Here is a 27,921-nt window from a genome sequence, read left to right as displayed (position 1 = left end):
CGAGTTTTGAGCAGTGTAGAGTAGCGCTTGTTTGTCATTTCTCCGATCACAAATGCAGACATGGTTTTATGTTTACGCTGCGCGATGCAACGCAACGCGTAAAAAGACAGTATAAGTCATTATAATCCGTAATTATGTTCCACTGGATGCAACAAATGCCTCATTTATAATGGCTTTTAATGTTTTTGTCTCGAGGAGAAACAATAATGTACAGTACGTTGAAAATAATGTGTTTTTTGAACCTTAAACCGCATAAACACATTTCATTACACCAAATACACAAAATAATGTTATTTTTAGCAACATCATATGACCCCTTTAACATATTAGCTATTTAATGCAAATATGCAACACGTTATATTTTAAAGTTACATCCTTTAAAACTGTTTGGACTGTCTTCTGCACTGAAAATCTGCTTCAGCACTCCTTCTCTAGGTCACTGACCTAGCAGGCAATGGTAGGACTGGCCTTGAAGAGTGAACCTGCTGCTCTCTCAGTGTTTTTAAACTCAACACAGGCCTCAAGTCTCTCAGGCCTCTGACCTCTCTGCAGTTGTGTAACTAAACACTGGAGATAAAGGAAACCTTGGGTTGGCTTATTGTGCCTTCTCTCCTGCATTTCTGCTTCACAGATGTGACAGAAAGGCGTTTTATTGTTCAACGGTGAAGAGCTATACAAAATTCAAGCTGGCAAGCAGAGAGTCATCTAAACGAGTGTGATAGAGCCCTGCTTACATCTGAATGATTAACTACAGAGTCATAAACAGTTCGTGAACCCACTCCCCCTCATATAAGCATACAGCAGCTTCTCTGCATCTGCCTGAGCAGCCCTTTTTATTTACTTCAGAATTAACCCTTGCGATGCTTACAGAAATGTACTGTGGTAGTACCATGTTACTGTGATGCTAATGCACAAATAAACTGTTATACTTTGATATGCCATGGCACTGAATGATTATCATATTTACATACCATGATATAGAGCGCTTTTTAGCCCACTTTTTCAGAGGTCTTGGTTCTGGAAGCATTTTTCCCAATGATTTGCTCCATAGGGATTTCAAACAATTCTTCACTAAGGCATTCTAACACTTGATCCAAACCAACTCTAGCTCTATCATATCAAACTTTGATTTAAAACAAAAAATACATGAAAATCAAAAGAAAAAGTTTGCATAATCGAAAAATGACAGTACATATCATGTTCTGGTCAAAAGTTTGGTAAGATTTTTTTTATGTCTCATGATCAACAAGGCTGCATTTATTTGATCAAAAATACAACAATATTGTAAAATATTATTACAATTTAAAAGAACTGTTTTCAATTTTAATATGTTTTAAAATGTAATTTATTTCTGTGATGAAAAGCTGAATTATATATATATATAAAAGTAAATAAATATATAAGTAGTTTGAGAAGGTAGGGAAACTCGATCGAGATATTAGCAATGCTTTGTGGGTGTGGATGGTCACAGAGCTCTTTTTGCCTTAATTTGTTTCCATAGTAACAGTGACTAGTCTGATTGGTGGATCTTTCTCTTCAGGATTATATGAATGAATGAAAAAAAAAACATGTGCATCATACCGTTGGAGAGGACTGTAGTTCTGGGGGTCACATCCAGGTCTAGCGGGGGTCTGAAGGGGTAACCCCACAGAGTGGACACAACACCCAGCAACAGTAAGAACAGCAGCCAGTGAAATGTTGTTATAATTTTAGATAAATGTTTTTTCTTTGAATGTGTATTAAAAATGTAATTTATTCCTGTGATGCAAAGCTGAATTTTCAGCATCATTACTCAAGTCTTCAGTGTGACATGATTCTTCAGAAATCATTCTAATATGCTGATTTGTTGCTCAAGAAACATTTATTTATTATTATTATTATTATTGAAAACAATTGTGCTACTTCATATATATACATTTTTTCCAGGCTTCTTTGATGAATAGAAAGTTCAAAAGTTCTTTTAAGTAAAACATGGACACTCAGTGGTACGTCAAAGTGAAGATCAAAGGATGCAACTGCGCATCCAGTGACACCGACCTTTCAGGCCTTTAATCCTGAGCTGTGTCCGAGGTGACTGCATTGAATAATAAGCTGGTGATTAATGTATGACAACTGAATAGTGTGAGTCCTAATCCAGAAGAGCCAGGACTACACCCAAATATCACAAACTCAGCCAGAGTTCATCTCTGACTTCTCTCATCTTGCATCAAAAGCAGGTCGGATTAGTCTGGAAATGCTCTAGAGTTTTATGTTCATGTTTGGAGTTCATGAGAATACTGCAATAAACTGAGTGCATCTGGAGAAACAGGGAGCAGAAAAAAAGGATATGTACAAGTGGAAATTAGTTTTGTTACAGTTCAAAGGTTTATTTTTTGTGTGTTTTTTTTTTAAGAAATTAATACTTTTGTTCAGCAAGTATGCATTACATTGATCAAAAGTGACAGCAAAGACATTTATAATGTTACAAAATATTAATACTTCAAGTAAATCCTTTTCTTTAGGACTTGCTATACATCAAAGAATCCTGAAAAAATGTATCACCACTTTCAAAAAAACTATTAAGCAGCACAACTCTTTTCAACATTGATAATAAGAAGACATTTTCTTAAATTTTCTCATTTTAGAACAGCATATTAGAATGATTTCTGAGGGATCATGTGACACTGAAGACTGGAGAATTAGCTGATGAAAATTCAGCTTTTCCATCACAGGAATAAATTACATTTTAAAATATATTAAAATAAACAAAAAAATGTAATAGTAATAATATTTCATAATATTAATGTTTTACTGCATTTTTGATCAAATAAATGCAGCCTTAGCGGTCATCTAAGAGAGTCATTCATTCATTCATTTAAAAGTCTAACCGACCCCAAACACTTGAAACGTAATGTATAAATAAAAATACTGTCATACTCAATACAAAAACAATTGGTGCTTGAAAAAGATAAAGCCCTGTAGGATACTGTCAAAAAGTTTTGGTTTGTTTGTTTTTTTGAGAAAATCACAGAAGGAAGTCCACAGATTTCATCTGGGCCTGGTTATAAGCAGGTGTTTTTTCACCCATGATTCATTTATTATTAAAGTATTAATTAAAGTATTATTAAACATGACAGCCACTATGAGAGGGTGACCCACCTTATGCAGAATAAAACAGCTTTTTGAAGGTCACTGATATGACTGAAGTTTTCATCTAATGTGAGCATACATAATTTTAAAGATATCTATCAAAACTACTATTCACTTCTTTATAGACCTAGTTAGGTCAAATTTGTTTCCATATTGACACTACCCTTACTATTGTTGTGTTGTTTTGTCATGACTGACCTGTAAGAGAATGGTTTTTACTTAAAAAGGAGTCATTGTGCTTGTGTGTGTGTGTGTGTGTGTGTGTGTGTGAGTTTGATGTGATTTAGGAGGACTGTGGCCTGAGCATCCAACCGTTCGCCTCCCTCCGTCCATTACTCCAACACACTCAGTCCCTCTCTTCTGTAAACACTCCAGACTTCTCCCCCTGTCTCAGATAAACACACGCTCTCTCCCTCATTCCATTAAACAGGCTTACGCACCAGATGAGCACTGTTTTCTTTTCCCTCTATCTCCTCTTCAGAGAACACATTCCCAGTGGCTTTCTAGGCCACCGTATTCTTGTTCATTCAAAACTTTTTCACTCCTTTTCTCTCGGTATAAATGAAACACACAAAACAAACTATCTCAAACATAACTGCACAGATGTGCTTGAATTCACACCTGCTAAAGTGCAGGAATCAGCAGTACTGTGCCAGAGAGGTTTATCGTATCAACATCCCTCATACTGTTCTTTCCAACAACAGAAACAACATCAATGAGCAAAGTTGAAATGTATGAAACGTAAAATATGCTTTGATATTATTTATTTATTGGTTTGTTTTTGAAAGAAGTCACTTATGCTTGCTTACCAAAGCTGCATTTATTTGATAAAAAATACAGTAAATACTGTGACATATTATTATTTATTTATTGGTTTGTTTTTGAAAGAAGTCACTTATGCTTCCTTACCAAAGCTGCATTTATTTGATAAAAAATACAGTAAATACTGTGACATATTATTACAATTTAAGATTACAATTTTCTATGTGAATACATTTTAAAATGTAATTTATTCCTGTGATGCAAAGCTGAATTTTCAGCATCATTACTCCAGTCTTCAGTGTCACATGCTCCTTCAGAAATCATTCTAATATGCTGATTTGCTGCTCAAGAAACATTTCTTATTATTATCAATGTTGAAAACAGTTGTGCTGCTTAATTTTTTGTGAAAACCGTGATGCATTTTTCTTTTCTTTTTTTCACCCTTTTTTTTATAAATAGAACAGAATCTATTTTAAATAGAAATGTTTTGTAACACTATATTTTTACTGTCACTTTTGATCTATTTAATGTGTCCTTGCTTAATGAAAGTATTCATTTTTTCTACTGACCCCAAACTTTTGAATTGTAGTGTATATAATGTATATTATATTATAAAAATAATGCATTAAACAGTTTGCATACTGTAATATATTTATAAATTCATTACAACGTCACTGTTAGCACGGTCAGTATCACACATTTTCTTACATTTGATTAGTGACCTAAAAATAGAGCAAATCTTACATATTTCTTAATTCTACATAATGAAATTGTTTAAAATATTTCAAAATCCTAAAACATTGTTTATTTCTAAGATTAATTCTGATTTTGAATGTGCTTTCAGCACTTTTAGACCTTTTAGACTATATATGATAATTCCTTTTTGCACTTACCATGTTGCTCAAATCATTTTGACAAATTTAATCACAGACAAAAAAATCCTTATTGGTTTTAATAGGAGAGTGATTTTTCATCACTAAAATATGCTTTGAAAGGTCTGTGCAGCCCCTGGAGGAGTTTTATGTCAACAAAGCATTAGCAGATATGACAGTATATGGTATTAAATATCACTGAAAGTTTCAGGAATCAAATAACTTAACTGAACTGCTTATAGAACAGCACGGACTGAATAATAGATTGGTGCAAAACTAGAATCCAGTTTAAGGGGTAGGAGGTTTATGTAAGAAATCCATTATAGGATTATAACTACACAACCATCAGCAGTATTATTATTTAGCCAATTCAGATCTCCTAGAGAGAATGAGAACTAGAAAGAAAGAAAGAATAGGTCAGACACATGAGAGGCCAAATCTTCCCAGTGGAAAATCTCATAGCGCTAAAACCATAAGAAAGCAAATGAAAGCATATCAATTGGCGCCCACAGCGACATCAGCACAGTGGTCACATCAGAGAGCCCCTAAAGAGATCAGTCAAACACATACTGCTATTCCTTACTCTGCTTTCAGAGCCGTATGGGCTAAAGCCAATTCCAGACAATGGAAGATCAGCTGCGAGTTGATTTAAAAATAAATCATTGAGCTGTAGTTGTACAACAGGATTCATGGTATCAGGCTGTAAGATGGACTGAATCAAGTCACAAGAATTGAGCAGCTGCAGAGAGAAAACGATAGCTCTGTTTCTGCAAGCAGCTCAGCTGAACAGTGACTGCATGAGACCCTTCATGCATCTTTAACCAGCTGTCAGTCACTTTGAGCTCATTTACATGTGAGTTTAAGGGTCAGCCGCCTCAAAAGAGAGACAGCGGCACCGACAAGCACACTAAATTCATATCATGATTTCATGGATGTAATCGAATGACAGCGACATGCTATATTCCATGCATTAAGGACCTGCAGAGTATGTGAATGAAGGATGTCAAGGTGATGCTTTCAACAACCTCGAACAACTATGAATGTCTATCAGATGTCATTTGTGCCAACTGCAATTAGAATTCTAAATGCTGAGACATGGATATTAATATATATGCATATATATTTACATACGGGAATGTATATATGTTTGTGTATGCTAAAGTGAAATGTTGAGTCTATTTTTATTATTGTTCTTGTGTAGAATTGTTTTGTTGTGTTGGTCTTGTTATGGTGTGTTTTCCACTTGTGGACAGTAAAGGAACTAACTGACACAACCAGAATTTTGACATTTAAACATTTATAAAACCTTGAATTAATTACATTCAAGAACAGAGTATCGGGTCAAGGCCTTTTGAGAGTCTAGACAAATCAGCCTAACAATCTTCCACAGAAATTCAACAGCACATCCGCCATCTAGTTCATCATCAATGAAACAGGATCCATCAATATTCCACCACAAGGCAATGAACAAAGAAAGTAAATAAATAACTTCCATAGAGGCTAATAAGGTTAGCTTAAGATATCAGTATAACAACATAATCAGTGTTTGGCTTATGAATGAGAATTGCTTAATTATGAAAGCCGTCTTTCACAAAAATGTCATTCTTGCATGCATAGGACCTTGAGGATAAGCACTGATAGTAGCTGATTGTACACTGAGTCATTGACCGGATGCTGAATCACATGAGGGACTGTCTTTTTTCCGTTGAGAATAAAAATGAGATTCTGTTGAACTATAAATGCAGTAAACAGAGAAAAAAAAAATCATATGACAGGATGCAACAAAGGTATCTTTACACAGTTGAGCAACTCTTTCGGTATCGGCTCCAAATTCAGTTTAAATACACAATATCACATAAATGTCATAGTAAAATATGCAGCTTTGCCCCTACAATATCAGATGTGGCTCTGATGCTGCTTTGCATCTGTGTAAATAATGCAGCATTAGAGCAGCCTTAAACTTTGTTGATGACAATGAGAGAGCATATATTTAGTAAATAATAGTTTTAATATTTGTAGCATACCATATGCAACAATTCAGCAAAGCTAAATAAGACTTTCGGAATTATGCATCAATAATGCATTCACATATTTATGAAACAATTGTTAGACATTTCAATTTGTGTTTTATTTCTACCGGGTACATTCTGTAACTGGTGTGTCACCCAAAGACTTTCTTCTTCCAGATGTCATCTTACTTGGACAGTTAAATGTGTTTGTGCCAGGAAAAAATTTGCCCTGCAAATTCTCACTGTCAGCTGACTAATACTCTGCGCATTAATCTGATTAAATGCAGACGTGTCCACAGTCTTTCTCATCACGAATCAATAGCCTAAAATACCTATCAGTCATATGGCCTTTCACACAGTTTAATGGTTAACTTCTAGTGAACTGGTCTTTGACAGAAGAAAGATTATACTTTGTATGGCAAGCCATTCTAAAATGTATTTCCTAAAAATGAACTAGCACCTATTTGTATGTTACTAGTGTGACATTTCACTTACTACTAGTATGTTTTGCAGGTTTTGCTGGTGCCTTCTATAGTTTCACTTGTATTCTTTAGTTACTTCTAACTATTTGCTAGTACTTAAAATACTGAACTACCACTAGTTACTATCCCAATAGTACAAGTATCTATTGCATTTTTACTGGTAACAAATTGCAAATCTGTGGTTCAGACATTGACTATTCCAATTGTTGCTGGCACCTATTTTAGTTTTACTAGTAACTATTTATTATGTACCATTACTTATTTCATAGTTACTCTAATCTATCCCAAAAGTTACTAGTAAATTTATTAAAACTTTATTAGTATGTATGTGTGTGTGTGTGTGTTTGTTTTTATCACACTATTTAGTGGTTGCTCAATGGAAAATCTTATTAGCAAAAATAAAACATTTCTAGTAACAACTGGAATACACGCTTGTGTCTAATAAATATTTTTCAATTAGTACTAGGAATACTAGAACAGACAAGTAAATATTCAAATATTTACCAAAAAAATTTATATAAAAAAATAATAGTTACTTGTATCAGATACTACTTAATATACGCTAGTGAAATTTAATAGATACTAGTACTACACAAACTGATACTTGTTTACTTTGCCATATTTCTAAAGTACTAGTAACAAAAAGTTATTTTTAAGGAATAAATGTTAAAGTGGCTTGCCATATACGCTGAGGTTTCGTCTGTGCAAAATTATAATTTCATTTTAATTATCATTTCAGCTTTTTGTTGTCTTCACTCAACAGTATGAGACTTGTTCATACTGAACTGTCAGAAAGAACTTCACTATCTTTCGTGCGATGCTCACTATTTAGACGTGCACTGAAAACAAATATCACAAAAAGAATGAGAAAACGTGTACAGTATCAAAGTGGTCTACTTACTGAAATGTCTTCCGTCACAAATCGTGCAAAAACGCAGGAAAGTCGTCTAGTAGTTAGTGTAAAGCCAAGTAACGTGAGACAGAGCGGAGACGCGAAATGAACCCAGCTGTGATGTTCGCTGTGCTGTGTGTGCGCGAGATCCTCGTCACAGGTACTGTACGCCCTCCTGCGCCACTTCTCCATCTCAAATGCGCTCGAACTGCAAACACGCTGCTGACGGACTGCATTATAGGGGAAACCATCTGGGCTACCGCATTCCTTCGCTATCGACTGGAAAAGCCCACTTACACAATTATTATTATAAATAAAGAGCACTGTTAAAACATGCAATTTGCTCATTGTTAAATATGCTGATTCCAGAATAGAGATCAGAATAGGAATACACATCAGTGAATATGCATGCAAGTGGCATGCCTTAGTTTTCAAAATCATACATTTTTCTCAATTACCAACACCATTTGGAAGAGATGAATAGTGCAAGATTGTGATGTAAACACTTGCAAGACCAGGCTAGTCTGGAGTGTGTGGAAACACACAGACCTGTTTATCAGACCAAGTATTTATTTTCATAAAAATAACCAAAGGATGTTCTCTCTTTTTAAGAACTACAGAAATCAGTTTTTAAATAATTCTTATGACAAACATCACTCTAAATTTAGCCTTTTTTGAAGAAGACTGGATTGCTAACACCAAAATAATACAAATACACTATATTCACTCTGTACTCAAGTACTCAAGAAATGTTGACTATTATTTAAGCCCTTGCTTTTGCTGTTATAGTAATATTTTCTGGATGAAGATGCTAAGTAACAAAAGTTAAAGTAAAAACAAAATAAAAAATAAAATTGATTCGACAGCAGCATAAAGAGTTGAACCTGAAAACTACCAGTGTGCACATTAACCATATAGATATTACAAGTTTTCACTAATGAAATGTATATTCATAAAAATATGTTCATGGTCTCATTTTCAGAGAATCGGAGGCCAAACATTCAATAAGACATCTTATATCTTAAAAAAGAAGAATAAAAACAAATTAAGAACAACTGGCAAATGCAGAACACATACACAGAATATATATTATAAACTATTTGTAAACAACTACAGGAATGACATGTGTTACTGAAAGACTCTATGAACATTAATGAATGCACAAAACCCCACATAATGTACAGTGGGTACGGAAAGTATTCAGACCCCCTTCAATTTTTCACTCTTTGTTATATTGCAGCCATTTGCTAAAATCATTTAAGTTAATTTTTTTTCCTCATTAATGTACACACAGCACCCCATATTGACAGAAAAGCTGCAATATAACAAAGAGTGAAAAATTGAAGGGGGTCTGAATACTTTCCGTACCCACTGTATATGCATGGATGGCAATAAAGGTGTGGTGTAAAATTCTTTCGAAATGACCTGAGAATGTTTCTATTCTTTCTCAGACTTCTCAAAATCCATCCCTCTCAAATCCATTCCTTCATTTCCTTTTTCATCTCAGCTCTTTAACAAGTCCTCGAGCTCCTCTAACACCTCAGTGTTTTCTTCTACAGGTATGTGCTTTCTATTTTCTTCATGAGGCTCTTCATCTTTTAGAAGCTCCTCCTCTCTGTTCATGAGATCATCATCATCCTCACACTCTAAGTCTTCATGAGTTTCAAACAGCTCTTCATCAGATATTGGTTCAAACTTTCTATCGTCCTCTAGCTCTATCAGCTGTTGCTTTAGCTCATCATTTTCCTCCTCTTCATTACTGATGTCTTCCACGCTATCTTCTTCATCTCGTTCGATCTTCACTTCATTCTCCAGAGGTTGGGGTTCCTCACACTCTTTCGGCAAGTTCTCTTCTTCCTCTTTGCTCTCAGCATCTACATCTGATTCTGTACTGCTCCACTCTGTGGTCAGAGTTTCTTCTGCACTCTCTGAAGTGTCTTGTGATTTGATGCAGGACTGGCCCTGAGGACTGCTGGACACCTCATCCTCTGGTGGGGGCTTCCAGTAATCATACAGCTTTCCCTGTGAATTACACAAGAGGCCTACTGAAGCATAGTTCACCCAATAATGAAAATTCTGTCATCACTTACTCACCCTCATGTTTCAAACCCATATGACTTACTTTCATGGGTCACACTTTGGGGACCAATTCTCTCTATTAACTATGGCTTTTGCCTCAATAAACTCCTAATTTGCTACTTATTAATAGTAAGGTCTAAAAGGGATCTAAAATATGGTCATGCAGAATAAGGCATTAATATGCACTCTATAAGTACTAATAAACAGCCAATCTGCTAGTAATATGCATGCTAGTAAGAAACTAGTTAATAGTCTGAATTAGTCCCTAAACTAAAGTGTGACCCTTTAATGGAACACAAAAGGAGAAATTTGGTAGAACGACATTTCCATGCAATTTACAGTATGGTAAAAATAGTACATATGAAAACTATATTTCAAGGAGGCATTCACACAGAATGCATTTTTGCATTTAAAAAGGGAGACGCAAGGTAGTGGAAAGAAAAAGGCAAGTTTTTAAACTGAACTTGAACTTTTAACTTTTTAAAAAGCACTGCGTTTTTTGAGCAAGTATCACACACAAGGCACTTCACCACTGCATTTGCATCTTTTGCGGCACATCTTTTGATGTTGTACAATTACATTTCACTGAATATCTTGACATTAGCTCTAGAGTTTATGTTCATGAGTGAAGAAGCAAAAAAAATCAACAAGATGCAATGAAGAAATCGCTCAGAAAATTTTCTGATCAACTGATTCATTGAACACGTCAAGATTTTCAGTGAACAACTAACAAAAAACAAAGCTATCATGAGACTCAGAAAAATAGCACAAAAGTCATATAGACCACTTCTATGGTACTTTTATGGTGCTTTTGCAAGCTTTTTTTTTAGCTTAAAGAGTGACCAGGAAATTCTTCAAAAATTTCCTTTTGTGTTATATACAAATATACTCATCAGGTTTGGGAAAACCAATAGGTCAATTAACTTTTTTTGCAATGCATGACTGTTATAAAAAAGACATCTATGACACAACAAATTGTTTGATCTTCAAAAAATTCCACCAATTCTTCATGCTGACTCTACCCATGCGCTTTCAGTCACAATGCTTTCCTTTTAGCTGCAGATACATAGGTTATGAATGTAAAGGACTCATGCTGCTTAAATTCTGAAAACACTTGTAAACAAAACGTGGCCTTCACAGCCAGCCCAAAGTAACAACAGCTTTTATCAGCAACAGTTGACAGTATTCTTGTATTCTTCAATTGACTGTATTCGTTCACATTACCTCCTGAGGCCTCGTTCGTGTGAGAAGCACCTGCCACTTGGTGTATATCCTTGCTACAAAGTCTTTCACCTACAGAAGAAAAGAAACACACTGCTAATAAAAATCTGGATCTGAGGGATTCTCAGAGAACAGAATGAAGCTGCTCTTCACCTTGCTCCTATACAGCATTTTCTCGCTCTCCCTTATGTCACACTTAATATGCTTCTCCAGCTGAGAAGAAAGACTCCGCAGATCATTCTGGAAGTGAAAAAGGGCTCAAATTAGTCTAATTAAGTAATACAATTGTGATATAAAACAATACTGACAAAACAAAGACTAAGGCACAGTCAGATGTGCCTTACTTTATTCATACAATATTGAGGGAATAAATTAGACCTGTCACAGAAAGATTTTGTTGTGCACTTGGGATTTAAAGCAGCAAAAACAACATTAGGAATTGGTCAGTTTGATTCAAAAATTGATTCAAAGATTTGTTTTTGTCATAATTCAGAATTGTAAATGGACAGTCATTATCGCAAAATAAGCCCCTTCGGGATGACACTGTCAGACTTTGTTCCTTGTTTTGCACCCCATGTGCCTTCCTTGCCATACCGGACCAGAGACAGTAAGCGGCGCCCCTTCTCCCCGTGTTTGTTTTTTGGTTTTGAAAGTGTTTTGTTTTCCCGCCGGCCGTTCCCGAGTCAGTCAAGCCGGCCGCTGCTGACCCAAGCCCGCCGGCCACCGCAACGACAAGCCCGCCAGCCGCCCAGTTCACCCGTAATCAGAAGAGGAGGAAGAGGAGAAATGACTGGTTCAGGGCCCTCTTCCTCGCCCGAGAGCGCACCCGAGTGTTCGCTCCAGTGTCGGCTCCAGCCACAGAGCTCGCTCCAGTGCCAGCTCCTCGAAAGCGCCTTGCTGTGCCTGCTCCTCCAGAGCACCCTCCAGTGCCAGCTCCTCGTAAGCACTTCCCAGTCCCTGAATTTAACCCAGTGAGGGCTCCTGTTCCCGAGTTTAGCCCACGGAGGGCTCCTGTTCCCGAGTTTAGCCCACGGAGGGCTCCTGTTCCCGAGTTTAGCCCACGGAGGGCTCCTGTTCCCGAGTTTAGCCCACGGAGGGCTCCTGTTCCCGAGTTTAGCCCACGGAGGGCTCCTGTTCCCGAGTTTAGCCCACGGAGGGCTCCTGTTCCCGAGTTTAGCCCACGGAGGGCTCCTGTTCCCGAGTTTAGCCCAGTGAGGGCTCCTGTTCCCGAGTTTAGCCCAGTGAGGGCTCCTGTTCCCGAGTTTAGCCCATGGAGGGCTCATGTTCCTATGTCTGGCCCACGGAGCCTGTAATCGTCCCCAAGTATTTTTTTTGGGGGGGAGGGGTAGTAGGGCTCCAGCCGTAGAGGCCGGGGCGGAGGCTGCTCCGCCATGGCCTTCTAAACTGCCTGCTCCGCCATGGCTCCCCGAGCCGCCTGCTCTGCCATGGCTCCCCGAGTCCCCTGCTCTGCCATGGCTCCCCGAGTCCCCTGCTCTGCTATGGCTCCCTGAGTCCCCTGATCCGCCATGGCCTCCTGAGTTCCCTACCCCGCCATGGCCTCCTGAACTGTCAGCTCCGCCAAGGCCTCCTAGTCTGCCTGCTCCGCCATGGCGCCCCAAGCTGCCTGCTCCGCCATGGCCTCCTAGTCTGCCTGCCTGATTAAGTTGTGTACTTAAAGTGTTTCCTGTTTTGAGTTCTTTGTCCGGTATTGTTCGTCCGAGTGCTACGTGTATTTTCCTGGTTCTCTTATATTCATTAAAATCTCTTGATTGATGTACTCCTCATCTCCTTCGTTCCGCACTCCTCACAGTAGTGCAACCGTGACAGATACAAGACCTGACAAGTCTCGTTGAGTTTATTTTGCCATAATGACCCTACCTTACTTAATATTAGTGCATTTTATAAACAAAAGCTATTATTATAAATATTTATCCCTTGAGTCCATGTAGTGAAAAACAACCTTGATATTATTTAATTTTTTTATATAATTTAAATTTAAAATTTTTAAATCTAATTAGCAACAATGACTGTTTTATTGAAATTATGGTTCCTCTTATTTAAAAAAAAAAATTTAAGCCATTCCATAGAAAATATTGACATATACTGTATAGCACTGAATATTGTAAAAAATCTGAAAATTAATGACAATGATCTTATTCAAGATTAAATGAACAATGCTAAAGAAGATGCATATTGAACCAACAACCCCCCACCCCCCGCCCTCCCTACCCCAAAACATCACGCTTCTAGTCAGTAAAATCATCCCTCACTTCAATTCACACAACTACTGCTTTCTCTTGAGAGAGAGTAAAATTAGTTATGTTCATAATTGGTCCCTGGGGTATGAGTGGTACCAGAAGACAGAGTGGGGCTGTGTCCACTGACAGGGTCTTTCTGTGACTGATTCATTAACACTGCTTCTTTAAGATTGCACTGTAAAATCTAGTCACAGAGCATCTCGATTCTTCTGGATCGATCCACAAAAATCTGATTTCTAAGTCCATCATCAATAATTCTACTGAATGAAAAAGCATACGTCAGACCATTAAATTAAGATACGCTGAGAACTGTTTTGGAATTGGATTGTCACTCCCTGAAATGTAATTAAATTGTGAAGATTTCCTCCCTTACTATACAATAATATAAAAACAGAAATTGGACACTTACTCTCTGAGCTGAGGGTAAAAACTCAAAATTGGAGGCTTCATTTGTCAAAGTCAAAAGGCTGTAGCAGAGGTAATATGCCTGTATGAAAGAAGATCATTTATCAGCTTATTAAACTCTAAGTGGTTTCACGTTATCACTCTTGGATATTAAAAACGTAATGATACAATAGCTCTCAGCCGACGTTCTGCTTACTTGTTGGTCTAGATTGTCATCACAATCTTCTGCTCTCCTTGCAGACCTGAGGCCTTTCAGTAGGGATGAGGGACGCATTTGAGGTAAGAAAGGTTTCAGCTCAGATAGCTATAAAAATAGCCAAAGAAACAAAGATACATTTTTATCTTCACAGTGCCAATCTTCAAAAATGTAAGTGGTTTGACAAAAGCTTGGCCAGCCAAGTGTAGTCAGTGGATGATACACCTGCATAAATGCACTCATCACAAACCATAAAGCATCTATAGAACTCTACTGTCTGAACATTGAAAAGCCGCTAATTTTCTATGGATTATTCTCACCTTAAACTCTGTCCCTGAGGGTTTATAAGTGCAGGTGTGATTCAAAAGCTTTGAGATGATAGACACACTCAGGTGTCGTTTTAATTGCCTGTTGAAGAAATAGCAGATGAATAATTGCAGAAAGCATTTAAAAGTAAAAAAAAAAAAAAAATGTTGATTCACATGCATTACAGGTTTTCACTTACTTTCCACAACTGCTATCTGGCAGAAGATAAACGAGTCTCCTGAGGTTGTGATGATCTTCTGACAAATCAGTCAGGGTCTGACAAGCTTTAGATATCTACATATAGAAAAAAAAGAGAAAGCTGTGTTAAATGTGAGAAAATTATAAACTGATGCTTAACGGGTAGTCCACCTAAAAATATAAATTATTTTCTGTTTTAACTTTCTTCAGTGGAACAAAAAAGTAGTAGAATGCACTCATTATATGATAACTGAATTTTGGGCTCCAAAAATGATAATTGTTTGGAATGACATGAGGGTGAGTAATGATGACAGAATGTTCATTTTTGGGTAATATGAATACTGAACACCCTCTTTCTGACCTGTACATCCCAGTGTGTGATGTTTTTGAGCAGATTCTGGAGCAGGAGGCTAAAGTGTCCAGTTGGTAGCAGCTGAAAATGAGTCTCCAGTCCAATTCTACACACCACCGCCAGAAGCAACATCAGCTCCTCATCAGTGTACGCTCTTGGACACAATGCAGTACACAGGGACAGGTACTGAACAAATATATAAAAAACAAATACAGCACAAATTAGATTGACACTTACTATTGCACTTAAAGCGAAATTATCATTAAACAAATTAAAAATCACCTACTACTCAATACATGACAAAATCATTCTTAAAATATTCAGCTTACGTTGAGAACACTCTCCAAATTATGTACTGGTAAAGTGGCATTGTCTTTCATGTCAGATAGCACTCGGTCTTGGCTGGTTTCTTCCAGCTGAAAGCTCTCTCTGCCAACACATACATATGCATTAAAATACCAACTTAGCATTTTTATGAAGCTGAAAGACATATGCTGAAAGACAAAGACATATGACTAGTACAGAAGTATAATGCTGCAGACTGAAAGGTAAAAAACTCACAAAAGGTCTCCCTCAGTAAAAGGGGGTTGCAGAGCCTCCAAAGGGAACAGACTGATAAATGACACCCCCATGTTCAGGAAAACCAGGGTGATGTCCCGTACAGAGGGTACCCACACTTTAAAACTTTGGCTCTGGTGTTCAACTATAACACAACAGTCAATTTTAGTGCTTTATCAGTTGTACGGGAACAGCATATTTGGCCATTATGAGGTCTTTCAAACATACCTATGTGATGAGCAGCAGACAGAGCAATGGTCTGCAAGGACTGCATGATGTGTGAGGAAATAATGGGGTTTGGGTGAACTGACATCATCTGAAAAAGCATTAGAGTTATTAGCTGCACTTAAATTTCAGGCAGTTAATTGTGCACTGTGTTAAAGTGCAGGTTGTAATTATTAAAATTATATTGAATCATTTTGGCTATTGGAACATATGAGTTGAGTCTGCAAAGTTGTATGCATGTTGGGATACTAAAAGCATAAGCTTTTAGGAAAGAACCCCAACTATAATGTTTTGACAGGTTTAAACGTAAATGTCCCAAGGGTATACAGGTTTCCCATGAGAGAATATAAGATGGCGTGAATAAAATGCAACGAGTCAAATAAATATCATAGGAACAGCGAACCTAAAACTTCAATACAACCATATAACAATACAAAAGGAATGCTATAAACACATAACAGTATATTACCTAATACAACTCATAAAAACTGATCAACAGATCACAACATGAGACTAAACATACAGCAGTCCCAAAAAGAGCCTTGCATTAGATAATAAAATATCGAACCATGTAAAATTCATATATTTTTAAGTGTAGATTAATTGTCCATATTTTTTGGCCCGCTGTATAGTACATCCATGTGTTACTGACTAAGCACATAGTGTTTTTTTGTAGGACAGAAAATATGAGGAAAGGGTGGTTTTACCTGGAAAAGCCAGCATGTAACCTCAGGCTGACAAGGGAAAGAAAAGTAGGCTTTCCTCAACAAGCCAGCACTGATCAGAGACAGCACATGCTCAGTACGGGCCCTATAGAGGAAGAAAACAAAAAGCTCATATTGCAAAGCGCAATAAAGAATATTAATAACAAAAACCACCAAGCCTTGCAAATTAACTAATCATTGATGCATCTCCTATATTACTCAATTCTTTGAGAAGTGAACTCACTGTGTGAAACTACATTTGATATTGGGTTTAAGGTGTCAACAGACAGGTATTATCTATTACTAAAATGGAAGGATTAAATCAATTTGTTCATTTTGCACATTTCAAAAATTAGCACATTTAGACACTTGACATAATATTTAAACACCTTTTATCATAAGCAAAAACTGAAAGCTAGAGAAAACTGAAAATGACTTGTGTTCGCAAACAGAGTGCTGGCAGTCTTACTGAAGGAGGATTTGTTGTGATTTGTTATGCGGAGTCACACTAATCTTCCTCAGGTCCAGCGTCTGGTGGTTGAAGAGTCGACCAAACCTAGCAGGTAAGAATACTTCCTCTCCTGGGTGGATGTCCCTGATGGCACATGAGGCGACCGAGAACCTTTGCAAAAATTCTCTAAAAATTAAACAAAAACATTTTCAGATTAATGATACATTTTCAAGAGGCTGACAATATTCTACATAACACGAAATAGCATATATAATCAAACTATATTCATGCACATATATTCAAACTCCAAACTATATTATTTAAACTGACTGCCTTAATCTACTTTAAAACATCAATAGGCTTCAATGTAGTTTGAATTGGTGCAGACAGTCATTACTAAAGATTGTATTTAAAAAAAACAAATGATGTGAATGAAACCCGCTATTTACAGTATGGACAAAATACCTTTGCTCAAGTGAGATGTCTTCCTCTTTACTTTCACTGTTCTCATCCTCATATAAATTCAGCAGATCCTCTTCACATGACTCAAGTAACTGTCTCTCCAACTCTTTTGACCTGTGTAGTCAAATGAAAAACTAAGTGTGTCCAGTCATTATTAGACATTTCTCAGGGTGAGACTGCAGGCTCTGTCTCAACAAATTCTGCCATAGCATAATCACAGGTCTGTGAGACTGACAGTCGGAATAAACAACAATCTGTCAATTTTACACACCCAAAGTGTTACTGTCAGCCAGAATGCCTTGCATTAATATGCCAAGGGTGAATTAGGACTACACTTTCACATTTTCTGAAGCAAACAAGGTATCAAACTTAAAATTAAAGTAACAGCAGACTTCCCCTCAATAAGTCACATAATTTGAGTTCTCATTCATGTCTGTAGTCCATAGAGCCAATACTTTCAAAAAGTGCACAATCCTAAATGTAAGCAATGTAAAGGCTGATTCAAAGGAATAGATCACCGACTCATCATGTCCTCATGTTGTTACATGTTCAAAACACAAATGAAGATCAAATATAGTAAACGGATGCTCAAACGTGCTTGCTTGACGTGCGGGAACAAATGAGGTTTGTTCTCACGCATCAAGCAAGTACGGTTGACCTTATGTTTACCATATGTGACCCTGGACCACAAAACCAGTCATAAGGGTCAATTTCTCAAAATTGAGATTTATGCATCATCTGAAAGCTGAATAATAAGCTTTTCATTGATGTATGGTTTGTTAGGATAGGACAATATTTGGCCGAGATACAACTATTTAAATATCTGGAATCTGAGGGTGCAAAAAAATTAAAATACTGAGAAAATCGCCTTTAAAGTAGTCCAAATGAAGTTCTTAGCAATGCATATTACTAATCAAAAATTAAGTTTTGGAAATTTACAAAATATCTTCATGGAACATGATCTTTACTTAATATCCTAATGATTTTTGGCATAAAAGACAAATTTATAATTTTGACCCATACAATGTATTTTTGGCTATTGCAAAAAATATACCCCAGCGACTTAAGACTGGTTTTGTGGTCCAGGGTCACATATTTGATTTGCTTTATGTATGTGTGTTTATCAGTGTTTATATAGATATTTGTTGTTTGTCTCAATAAATTATGTTAATTATAAATACAGTGGTTAAATAAAAAAAAAAATAATTCTATTGCTTTTTGTTTTAAAAAAAGATTATAAAAATGTAAATAATTATCGATACCGAATGATATGAAACATTATATCATTGATAATTTTTTTAGCTATGTCGCCCAGCCCTATTATATACAGTATTTATATTCAGATTCAAATGTCTGAATTAAACCTGGTTATAATATAAAGCAATCTTGACTCTTCAGAAGACTTAGAATCAATTGCTTGACTCACATGAATTACTTTCACGATCTCTACGAGCATCAAATTTTGGTGTGGACTTTCAAAGGAGGGACAGAAATCTCTCAGATTTCATTAAAAAAAACTTAATCTGTTTTTCCAAGATGAACAAAAGTCGCATGGGATTGGAACAACACGAGTGTGAGTAAATAATGACAATTTTCATTTTTATGTGAATTATCCTTTTAATAGCAATGCTTGCCTTAGTAAACACCACTAATAAAAGCTGTCAACATTGAGATTTTGACCTCTCAATCATTGATTTCCAAAGCACTACAACAATCCAAGGGCTGCCAAGCACAAAATGAGACGTGCTGGGAATGAAGTTGGGGGGGTGGGGGTGGGGGACAAATCAGGTTTTTAGACCAACCTCTGATATTGTTCCTTCTCTTGCAGCATCTGCTCTAGTGTATTTCTATAACTAACGGCTTTGGTTTTCACTGCCTCGGGCTAATACAGATGAACAACAAAAAAGAAAAGAAACATAAGAGTTTGTGAAAATCAGGCATGCCAAAGAGCAATTAATGACACATGAGGTCATGACATGTTTTATGAACATCCTTAAACTTACTGCTGCTTTTGAGATGGGTGTGTTGGGTTCTGAGAAAGCATCTTTTTCGGGAGTAACCGGCACATGGTCTCTCCGACTCATCAGCTTCTCCAGAGATGGCAGCGGATCATCTTCATGACCACTGCTGCTGCTGCTGAGGCTGATATTGCAGTGTTCTCTCAGCTCATCGCCAGAGTCGTCTCCCAGCTCAATATCTAAGGGATCTTTCCACTGGGGGCAGCACTTCTGTTCTCTTGATTCTTCTTTCACCGAAACAGCTGGGGCAGGCATGATAGCCTTGGGGCTGCGTGACTGCTCCACTTTCAACTGTGTTCTTTCATCCGTTTCCATCTTACATGAACTGGCTTGTTCTGCAAAGCTGGGTGATCTTAGATCAGGATGATGAGGGGACAAGTGAATTTTAACACTCTCCTTATGGTCAGAAGTGGGGCTTGTGTGTGTGGAGACTGTACAAGCTTCTCTCTCAGCATTTGTTTTTTTGTTACGAGTTTTTGGCGATGGTAAGCAGCAGTCTGGAGTAAAGAGGGTCTCGATACTGTCGAACGTTGTGCTCGACTTCGGAGAGACTTTGCGCAAATGCGGTTGGCTGGGTGGAGCTCTGGGATTTTTGTTGGCTCGTGCCACCATAGCATCTTTAGGCTCTGCAGTCGTGGGTGATTTACCGAGTTGAAATGAATGAGGTTTGTCGTTCCCTGTATTTGAGTCCTTACATGGTTCAAAGAGCTGCCTGGTGATGGAAGGCGGAGGTCTCGGTTTGTTGTTGCTGTTTGGTGCGGCAGGAAGCGGTTTAGGGGATTCTTTCTCCTTTATAGTTATCACAAACTCATTGCTGGACTTCACAAAAGCACTCTTGACGAACTTTAAAGGCGAGTTTATAATGGAAGAGCTCGAGGTGGGTTGGAAATCAACACACGGCCGTTTAATTTCCTTCTCACTGTCTGTACTACCCTCCCTTTTTCTCTTTGCAGATAGAGACATCCTGCCCTCTGTTGGCAAAAAGTAGTATTTGATATAGAAAGAGAAACAGTTTAGTTTCAAAAGTTATAAAATAAAAAAAACTGGGCGAGATCAGTAATAAAACAAAGGGTAATAACTCCATACCTGGACTAGTCTTGTGGTGAGGGGTGCTTAATTCCTGTAACACAATCAATGAAAATAGATGAAAACCTGTTTAACATGCAGTCACTTGAAAAAATGTGGCACATCATAAAATTATTGAACAAAAATGTAGAGCTTGAACTGTACCTTCTGTAAGGACATGTTGCTACAATGAGAGGTTTTGTGGTCTCTATTCTCCAGTCTATCTTTTTTCTGATCAGGATGGTGGATGAATCGCTCCCCTGTGTTAACTGACGCTTCGGGTTTCTGCTGGAATAAGCAGGAACTACTGCTCTCAGGGTTACGCCTGGAGTGGGATGTATGAGGAAGAGAATGTCTCTGGCCTTTCACAGCATCTGACTGAAACAAACCTCCTCCAACCTGAACAGAGAACATCAGTGGATTAATGGTCATGAAGTTAGTATCAAATAAGCAGACACCAACCGCAAGCTATAACAATCATGACTGTAGTAACAATCTAATTGACATGGTTCCCACTTTTTTTAGAGAAATTACTTTCCAGTACTTTGGCCTTTCCAGTCATTTAAAAAAAAATCATCTTTGATTATGGCAGATGCATTAATGAGTCATTCAGATTGATCTGAGAACCCGTTTGATCGATTCACAGAAAAGAACAATCTTAATTATTAATATATATTAATATGAAATATTTTGTTTGTTTACCTGCATGTCATGTGACCATTAACCGACATCAGAGAATTGTGGACATGCAAATGTGTTGTTAAATTCTTGAAATATTAACTTAAAATCTCAGGAGGTGCAGCAATTATTTATTCACTTTAAAGTTTAAGTTTATGATTTAATTAATTATTGGGTTCTTCAGGATGTAAAGTCGTGGAAATTAATTAAATATTAAAAGTTATGGCAATTTTTGCATTTAATTGTTTTCTATTCATGCTCAGCTCTAAAGTATTTCAACAGTTATATCTTGCTATTGCATAGAATAAAACGTATCCAATTTGTCAAAGGACCTAATTCAATTTGGCTGACAAAAAAGTTTGGGAATCCCTGCATTAGAATACTGATAGAAATGCATTAAGAAAAAAATTATAGTTGCATTTACCCTCAAGTTTTCATTCAGCTCCTTACTGAGAGCAAAATAAATTTCTCTGTCTCTGTTGTAAGAACTGGTCCTCCGCAGAGTGTCCTTTTTAACCGTGGGATTGAGAGAGCCATCCTTCCTGGAGTTAATGTTGCCATTATTTGGTTGTAGTTTTCTCATAACAACTTTGCAATCCAGAATACTATCCTGATGTGGTCTTTTATTGGAGGCTTTGAGTGCAGCTGAAGTGGACTTGTCCCTCTGTTCCAGCTCAGGGTTTTTAGTGGGCGGGATACATTTAGGCAGTGAGCACAAGAGTTTTGGAGTCTTCGCAGTAGGTTCAAGACGTAGACTACCTGACACAGGATGTGGCGTGGCATCTACACTGTCACGTCGTGGAGCGCCAAGTGGAATTAATTCTTTCACTAAAAGTAAAGAAAAAACACACAGTCTGCAGATTTTGGGCAGTCGGAGAAAATCACAGTGTATGATGGGCGCAGAGTCCGATTTGTAGCTTCAGACTATTATTCCATCCAATCTGAGGATCAAGCATGTTTGTTATTTTGGTCTGATTTTAGAACACATTGTTTTAATTTGTCAGTCGTTTAGTGTATGATGGCTAAGCTGTTGCAATTTTCAAGAGTCGTACAATGCATTCCAGCCTAGACAATAAGGGCAGAAAATCTGCAAGCCAATGTATCTAATATTGCCATTGTGCCATACCACAGTAAGCTTACAAACAGATCAACAGCAGCCCAACACACCAAGCATCCCTGTACAGTATATCCCACATATCTCACCCATAGAGGTGATGTGCTGCTTGAGGAAACTTGACATTTTATACTGATGAAACACAGATAGGTGTCTTTAAAAAGTCTTCTGAGTGATCTGTACAAAGTGAGACGCATGTATCAAGTGTTAAAACAAGTGAACTTGCATGTGTGCATGCAAAACTAGCATTTGTTTACATAACCAAATCCTGTATTGTGAAGTCTCTGCCATTACAATACACACCACATATTACAGTACTTCTGCAGAAATAGATGACAGTAATAGATGACATTCATCAGACCTGTACTACATGCTTCCAGTTTTTCCATCAGGTGGGCGTGTGTCTGTAAAAAATAAAAACAATGGAGAAAACTTTAGCTGTTTGTCTTGGAAAAGGAAATGGGGGGGGGGAAGGAAATACCTACTTCCACCGCAATCCTCCCATTTGTGCTGACTTTCACTATTTGTACTTTGTAACTGAAATGTGTATGGGCGGGAACAGAACAGCTAGTATGCTAACGTTAGTCTTGAGAAACGAAACTACTGGCAACAGTTCAAGTCATCGAACTAGGTAGTTTTAGCCGAAGTTCTTAATGTTTTATGACAAATCCTTAAACAATCAATTAACGTTACACAGAAAGGCGACCGTCAATCGTAAGACGCTGGCTACCATAATGCTCTTAATGCACGAGGCTTGACCGACTACACAGGCAAACGAAAACAAGTTCTCAAATCAAAACATTTACTTTACAAAGGAGCGTTTACTTGATTATTTCTGACAAAATGTTATATATACATAGTCAATTTTGCAAGTACACAAGTAAACCACAATTTACTAGCTGTCAAACCGCGTGAATGGCGGAGACGTTACCATATACGCGTCCGTTTAGTTCTGAAAAAGAGTAAAATGTAATATAAGCCTTACAACAAAATGATATGCAATGCGTACCAGCCATTGTAGAAATTTATTCGATACACGCCATGATGAAAGCGCTGTTGTGTTTGTGGGAAGCCGCCATCTGTAGGTGGGAGGAGCGAGTGATGTAGTTCCCGGAAAAGGCCACTAGAGGCGTTTAGTTTTAGACAGTGGAGACAGCAGAACAAAACAAAACAAAAACATACGAGTAAATGAGACTGATTTAAATTCTTACAATGTCCCAAAAATACCACTAGAAACGTTTTAATGGCCTTCGGGTTATTTATTTATTCATGTATTTATTTATTTATTTATGTTCTGGATATTTGACCACATCTTTTATGCTTTATTTTAATTTAAAGTCATTTATTTGTTTACCTTACATGTGGATAAAACACTAAGTCCAATAATTCATTCAAATTAATGTTTACAGGGCTATAGTGAATGCCTAGTGGGCAAACTGACTGAATATATTTTGCCAATATCTCGCCTTAGACAATACTTACCATAAGTAGGCTATGTAGCCTACAGTACACAAATATTTTTAGAAAACAATTACAATAGTTTACCAAAATAAGTTTTTTCATGTTCCAAAGGTTGTAGTACGTTCCTAGTGAACGGACTATCGTACTGCAGGTGAAATTTCAATACCTCATTTACTGTATGTACAGTGCACAAATATGTTCAGAAAAATTACAGTAATTCACCAAAAGTGTTTTTTCATGTTGTAAATGTTGTAGTATGTTCCTAGTGACCAGACTGACTTAGGCTACTACAGGTGAGAGTTTTTCAATAGCCTACCTCCCTTACTGTACATACAGTAGCCTACACAAATATCCTTAGAAAAAAGTACTGTAAGTCCCCAAACGTGTTTGTTCATGTTCCAAATGTTGTAGTACACTCCTAGTTACAAGACTGACTTACTACAGGTGAAATTTTGCCAATACCTCCTTTATTGTGTGTACAGTAGGCTACACAAGCATTTTATACTACAACATTTGGAACATGAAAAATCCCTTTTGGGGACTTACAGTCATTTTTTTTAAATAATTGTATACTGTACAAAAAATCCTTTTTGGGGTCTTACAGATTTTTTGTTTTAAATAATTGTGAATGGTACATACAGTAAGGGAGATACTGGCAAAATTTCACATGAAGTAAGTCAGTCTTGTAACTAGCAACGTACTACAACCTGTGGAATATGGAAAAAACCCTTTTGGTGAATTACTGTAGTTTTTAAAAAATATATTTGTGTACTGAACATACCATAAGGGAGATATTGGCAAAATCTAACCTGTAGTAAGTTAGTCTTGTATCTAGCAACGTACTACAACCGTTGGAACATGAAAAAACCCTTTCCAGGGATCTTTTATATGTAAATAATTGTATACTGTACATATATGAAGGGAGGTATTGGCAAAATCTTTTGATTAAAAAAATCTTTTGGTGAATTACTGTAGTTATTTTATTTCTAAAAAATATTTGTGTATTGTACATAAGTGAGATATTGGCAAAATCTCACCTAAGTAAGCCTTGTATCTTGGAAAGTAGGCTACTACAACCTTCGGAAAAATTAAAAAACACTTTTAGTAAATTACAGTAAGTTTTTTTTCTAAGAATATTTATGTGCTGTATGTAGGCTACAGTAAGGGAGATATTGGCAAAATTTTACCTGTAGGCCTAGTAAGTCAGTCTGGCCAATAGGTAGGCTATACTACAAATTTTGGAATATGAAAAAACCTTAATTGGTGAATTACAGTATTTTTTTTTTCTGTTTTGAATTATTATTATTTATTTATTTATTTATTTTCATGTCGATATAAGTGGTTGCATATCGTTCAAACTAATCGTGGTAGTGATCTCTTTGTAGGACTGTCGACTCTGTAGAACAGTGGCCAGGGAAAGCGAATGTCCTGTGAATATCGAACCTCTAACTCAGGGGTGTCAAACTCAATTCCTGGAGGGCCGGAGCCCTGCAGAGTTTTGTTCCAACCCTGCTCCAACAGACATACCATGTAGATTTCACATAAGCCTGAAGGAGTTGATTAGTTGGATCAGGTGTGTTTAATTAGGGTTGGCGTGGCATCTACACTGTCACGTCGTGGAGCGCCAAGTGGAATTAATTCTTTCACTAAAAGTAAAGAAAAAACACACAGTCTGCAGATTTTGGGCAGTCGGAGAAAATCACAGTGTATGATGGGCGCAGAGTCCGATTTGTAGCTTCAGACTATTATTCCATCCAATCTGAGGATCAAGCATGTTTGTTATTTTGGTCTGATTTTAGAACACATTGTTTTAATTTGTCAGTCGTTTAGTGTATGATGGCTAAGCTGTTGCAATTTTCAAGAGTCGTACAATGCATTCCAGCCTAGACAATAAGGGCAGAAAATCTGCAAGCCAATGTATCTAATATTGCCATTGTGCCATACCACAGTAAGCTTACAAACAGATCAACAGCAGCCCAACACACCAAGCATCCCTGTACAGTATATCCCACATATCTCACCCATAGAGGTGATGTGCTGCTTGAGGAAACTTGACATTTTATACTGATGAAACACAGATAGGTGTCTTTAAAAAGTCTTCTGAGTGATCTGTACAAAGTGAGACGCATGTATCAAGTGTTAAAACAAGTGAACTTGCATGTGTGCATGCAAAACTAGCATTTGTTTACATAACCAAATCCTGTATTGTGAAGTCTCTGCCATTACAATACACACCACATATTACAGTACTTCTGCAGAAATAGATGACAGTAATAGATGACATTCATCAGACCTGTACTACATGCTTCCAGTTTTTCCATCAGGTGGGCGTGTGTCTGTAAAAAATAAAAACAATGGAGAAAACTTTAGCTGTTTGTCTTGGAAAAGGAAATGGGGGGGGGGAAGGAAATACCTACTTCCACCGCAATCCTCCCATTTGTGCTGACTTTCACTATTTGTACTTTGTAACTGAAATGTGTATGGGCGGGAACAGAACAGCTAGTATGCTAACGTTAGTCTTGAGAAACGAAACTACTGGCAACAGTTCAAGTCATCGAACTAGGTAGTTTTAGCCGAAGTTCTTAATGTTTTATGACAAATCCTTAAACAATCAATTAACGTTACACAGAAAGGCGACCGTCAATCGTAAGACGCTGGCTACCATAATGCTCTTAATGCACGAGGCTTGACCGACTACACAGGCAAACGAAAACAAGTTCTCAAATCAAAACATTTACTTTACAAAGGAGCGTTTACTTGATTATTTCTGACAAAATGTTATATATACATAGTCAATTTTGCAAGTACACAAGTAAACCACAATTTACTAGCTGTCAAACCGCGTGAATGGCGGAGACGTTACCATATACGCGTCCGTTTAGTTCTGAAAAAGAGTAAAATGTAATATAAGCCTTACAACAAAATGATATGCAATGCGTACCAGCCATTGTAGAAATTTATTCGATACACGCCATGATGAAAGCGCTGTTGTGTTTGTGGGAAGCCGCCATCTGTAGGTGGGAGGAGCGAGTGATGTAGTTCCCGGAAAAGGCCACTAGAGGCGTTTAGTTTTAGACAGTGGAGACAGCAGAACAAAACAAAACAAAAACATACGAGTAAATGAGACTGATTTAAATTCTTACAATGTCCCAAAAATACCACTAGAAACGTTTTAATGGCCTTCGGGTTATTTATTTATTCATGTATTTATTTATTTATTTATGTTCTGGATATTTGACCACATCTTTTATGCTTTATTTTAATTTAAAGTCATTTATTTGTTTACCTTACATGTGGATAAAACACTAAGTCCAATAATTCATTCAAATTAATGTTTACAGGGCTATAGTGAATGCCTAGTGGGCAAACTGACTGAATATATTTTGCCAATATCTCGCCTTAGACAATACTTACCATAAGTAGGCTATGTAGCCTACAGTACACAAATATTTTTAGAAAACAATTACAATAGTTTACCAAAATAAGTTTTTTCATGTTCCAAAGGTTGTAGTACGTTCCTAGTGAACGGACTATCGTACTGCAGGTGAAATTTCAATACCTCATTTACTGTATGTACAGTGCACAAATATGTTCAGAAAAATTACAGTAATTCACCAAAAGTGTTTTTTCATGTTGTAAATGTTGTAGTATGTTCCTAGTGACCAGACTGACTTAGGCTACTACAGGTGAGAGTTTTTCAATAGCCTACCTCCCTTACTGTACATACAGTAGCCTACACAAATATCCTTAGAAAAAAGTACTGTAAGTCCCCAAACGTGTTTGTTCATGTTCCAAATGTTGTAGTACACTCCTAGTTACAAGACTGACTTACTACAGGTGAAATTTTGCCAATACCTCCTTTATTGTGTGTACAGTAGGCTACACAAGCATTTTATACTACAACATTTGGAACATGAAAAATCCCTTTTGGGGACTTACAGTCATTTTTTTTAAATAATTGTATACTGTACATATATGAAGGGAGGTATTGGCAAAATCTTTTGATTAAAAAAATCTTTTGGTG

The 27,921-nt window shown here is 37.1% G+C and overlaps 2 protein-coding genes and 1 long non-coding RNA gene across 5 annotated transcripts in view; all 3 read right to left on the bottom strand.

The window, feature by feature from the left end:
- LOC107678493 (semaphorin-4G-like) overlaps positions 1–2,200 on the bottom strand; it is a 27,073-nt gene extending 24,873 nt beyond the window's left edge. Inside the window, exons 1-2 of the mRNA XM_016473773.1 lie at positions 2,192–2,200; positions 1,582–1,726 (exon numbers count right to left, since the gene is read on the bottom strand). Coding sequence (XP_016329259.1) covers positions 1,582–1,726; positions 2,192–2,200 — 154 coding nt within the window. The remainder of the gene's footprint in view (positions 1–1,581; positions 1,727–2,191) is intronic.
- Positions 2,201–9,521: 7,321 nt separating this feature from the next.
- On the bottom strand, positions 9,522–23,526 carry LOC107678590 (SMC5-SMC6 complex localization factor protein 2-like). Its single transcript, XM_016473920.1, is given in 22 exon segments — positions 9,522–10,168; positions 11,450–11,518; positions 11,600–11,686; positions 14,114–14,191; positions 14,306–14,413; positions 14,626–14,713; positions 14,811–14,905; positions 15,171–15,347; positions 15,491–15,590; positions 15,723–15,864; positions 15,948–16,035; positions 16,652–16,754; positions 17,118–17,285; positions 17,565–17,675; positions 19,364–19,443; positions 19,565–20,550; positions 20,666–20,699; positions 20,810–21,043; positions 21,747–22,150; positions 22,798–22,822; positions 22,824–22,840; positions 23,422–23,526. Coding segments are annotated over 22 exon segments (3,744 nt in total). The 5' UTR covers positions 23,453–23,526; the 3' UTR covers positions 9,522–9,649.
- A 1,962-nt stretch (positions 23,527–25,488) lies between these two features.
- Positions 25,489–26,915, bottom strand: LOC107678522 (uncharacterized). Of its 3 annotated transcripts, none has more exons than XR_001632942.1 (4): positions 26,839–26,915; positions 26,191–26,233; positions 25,919–26,006; positions 25,489–25,543 (listed from the first exon to the last, which is right to left on the bottom strand). It is a non-coding gene; the product is annotated as an uncharacterized LOC107678522 (long non-coding RNA). The 3 variants fall into 3 exon arrangements; XR_001632943.1 differs by having other exon boundaries at positions 25,496–25,656; XR_001632944.1 differs by lacking the exon at positions 25,919–26,006 and having other exon boundaries at positions 25,490–25,543.
- Positions 26,916–27,921: the final 1,006 nt, after the last annotated feature.

This window comes from Sinocyclocheilus anshuiensis, unplaced genomic scaffold (assembly GCF_001515605.1).
Source record: "Sinocyclocheilus anshuiensis isolate Anshui unplaced genomic scaffold, SAMN03320099.WGS_v1.1 scaffold536, whole genome shotgun sequence".
NCBI classification, from domain to species: Eukaryota; Metazoa; Chordata; class Actinopteri; order Cypriniformes; family Cyprinidae; genus Sinocyclocheilus; species Sinocyclocheilus anshuiensis.
Note: the sequence above shows the minus strand (reverse complement) of the source record. Positions and strands in the feature narration are given on the sequence as shown.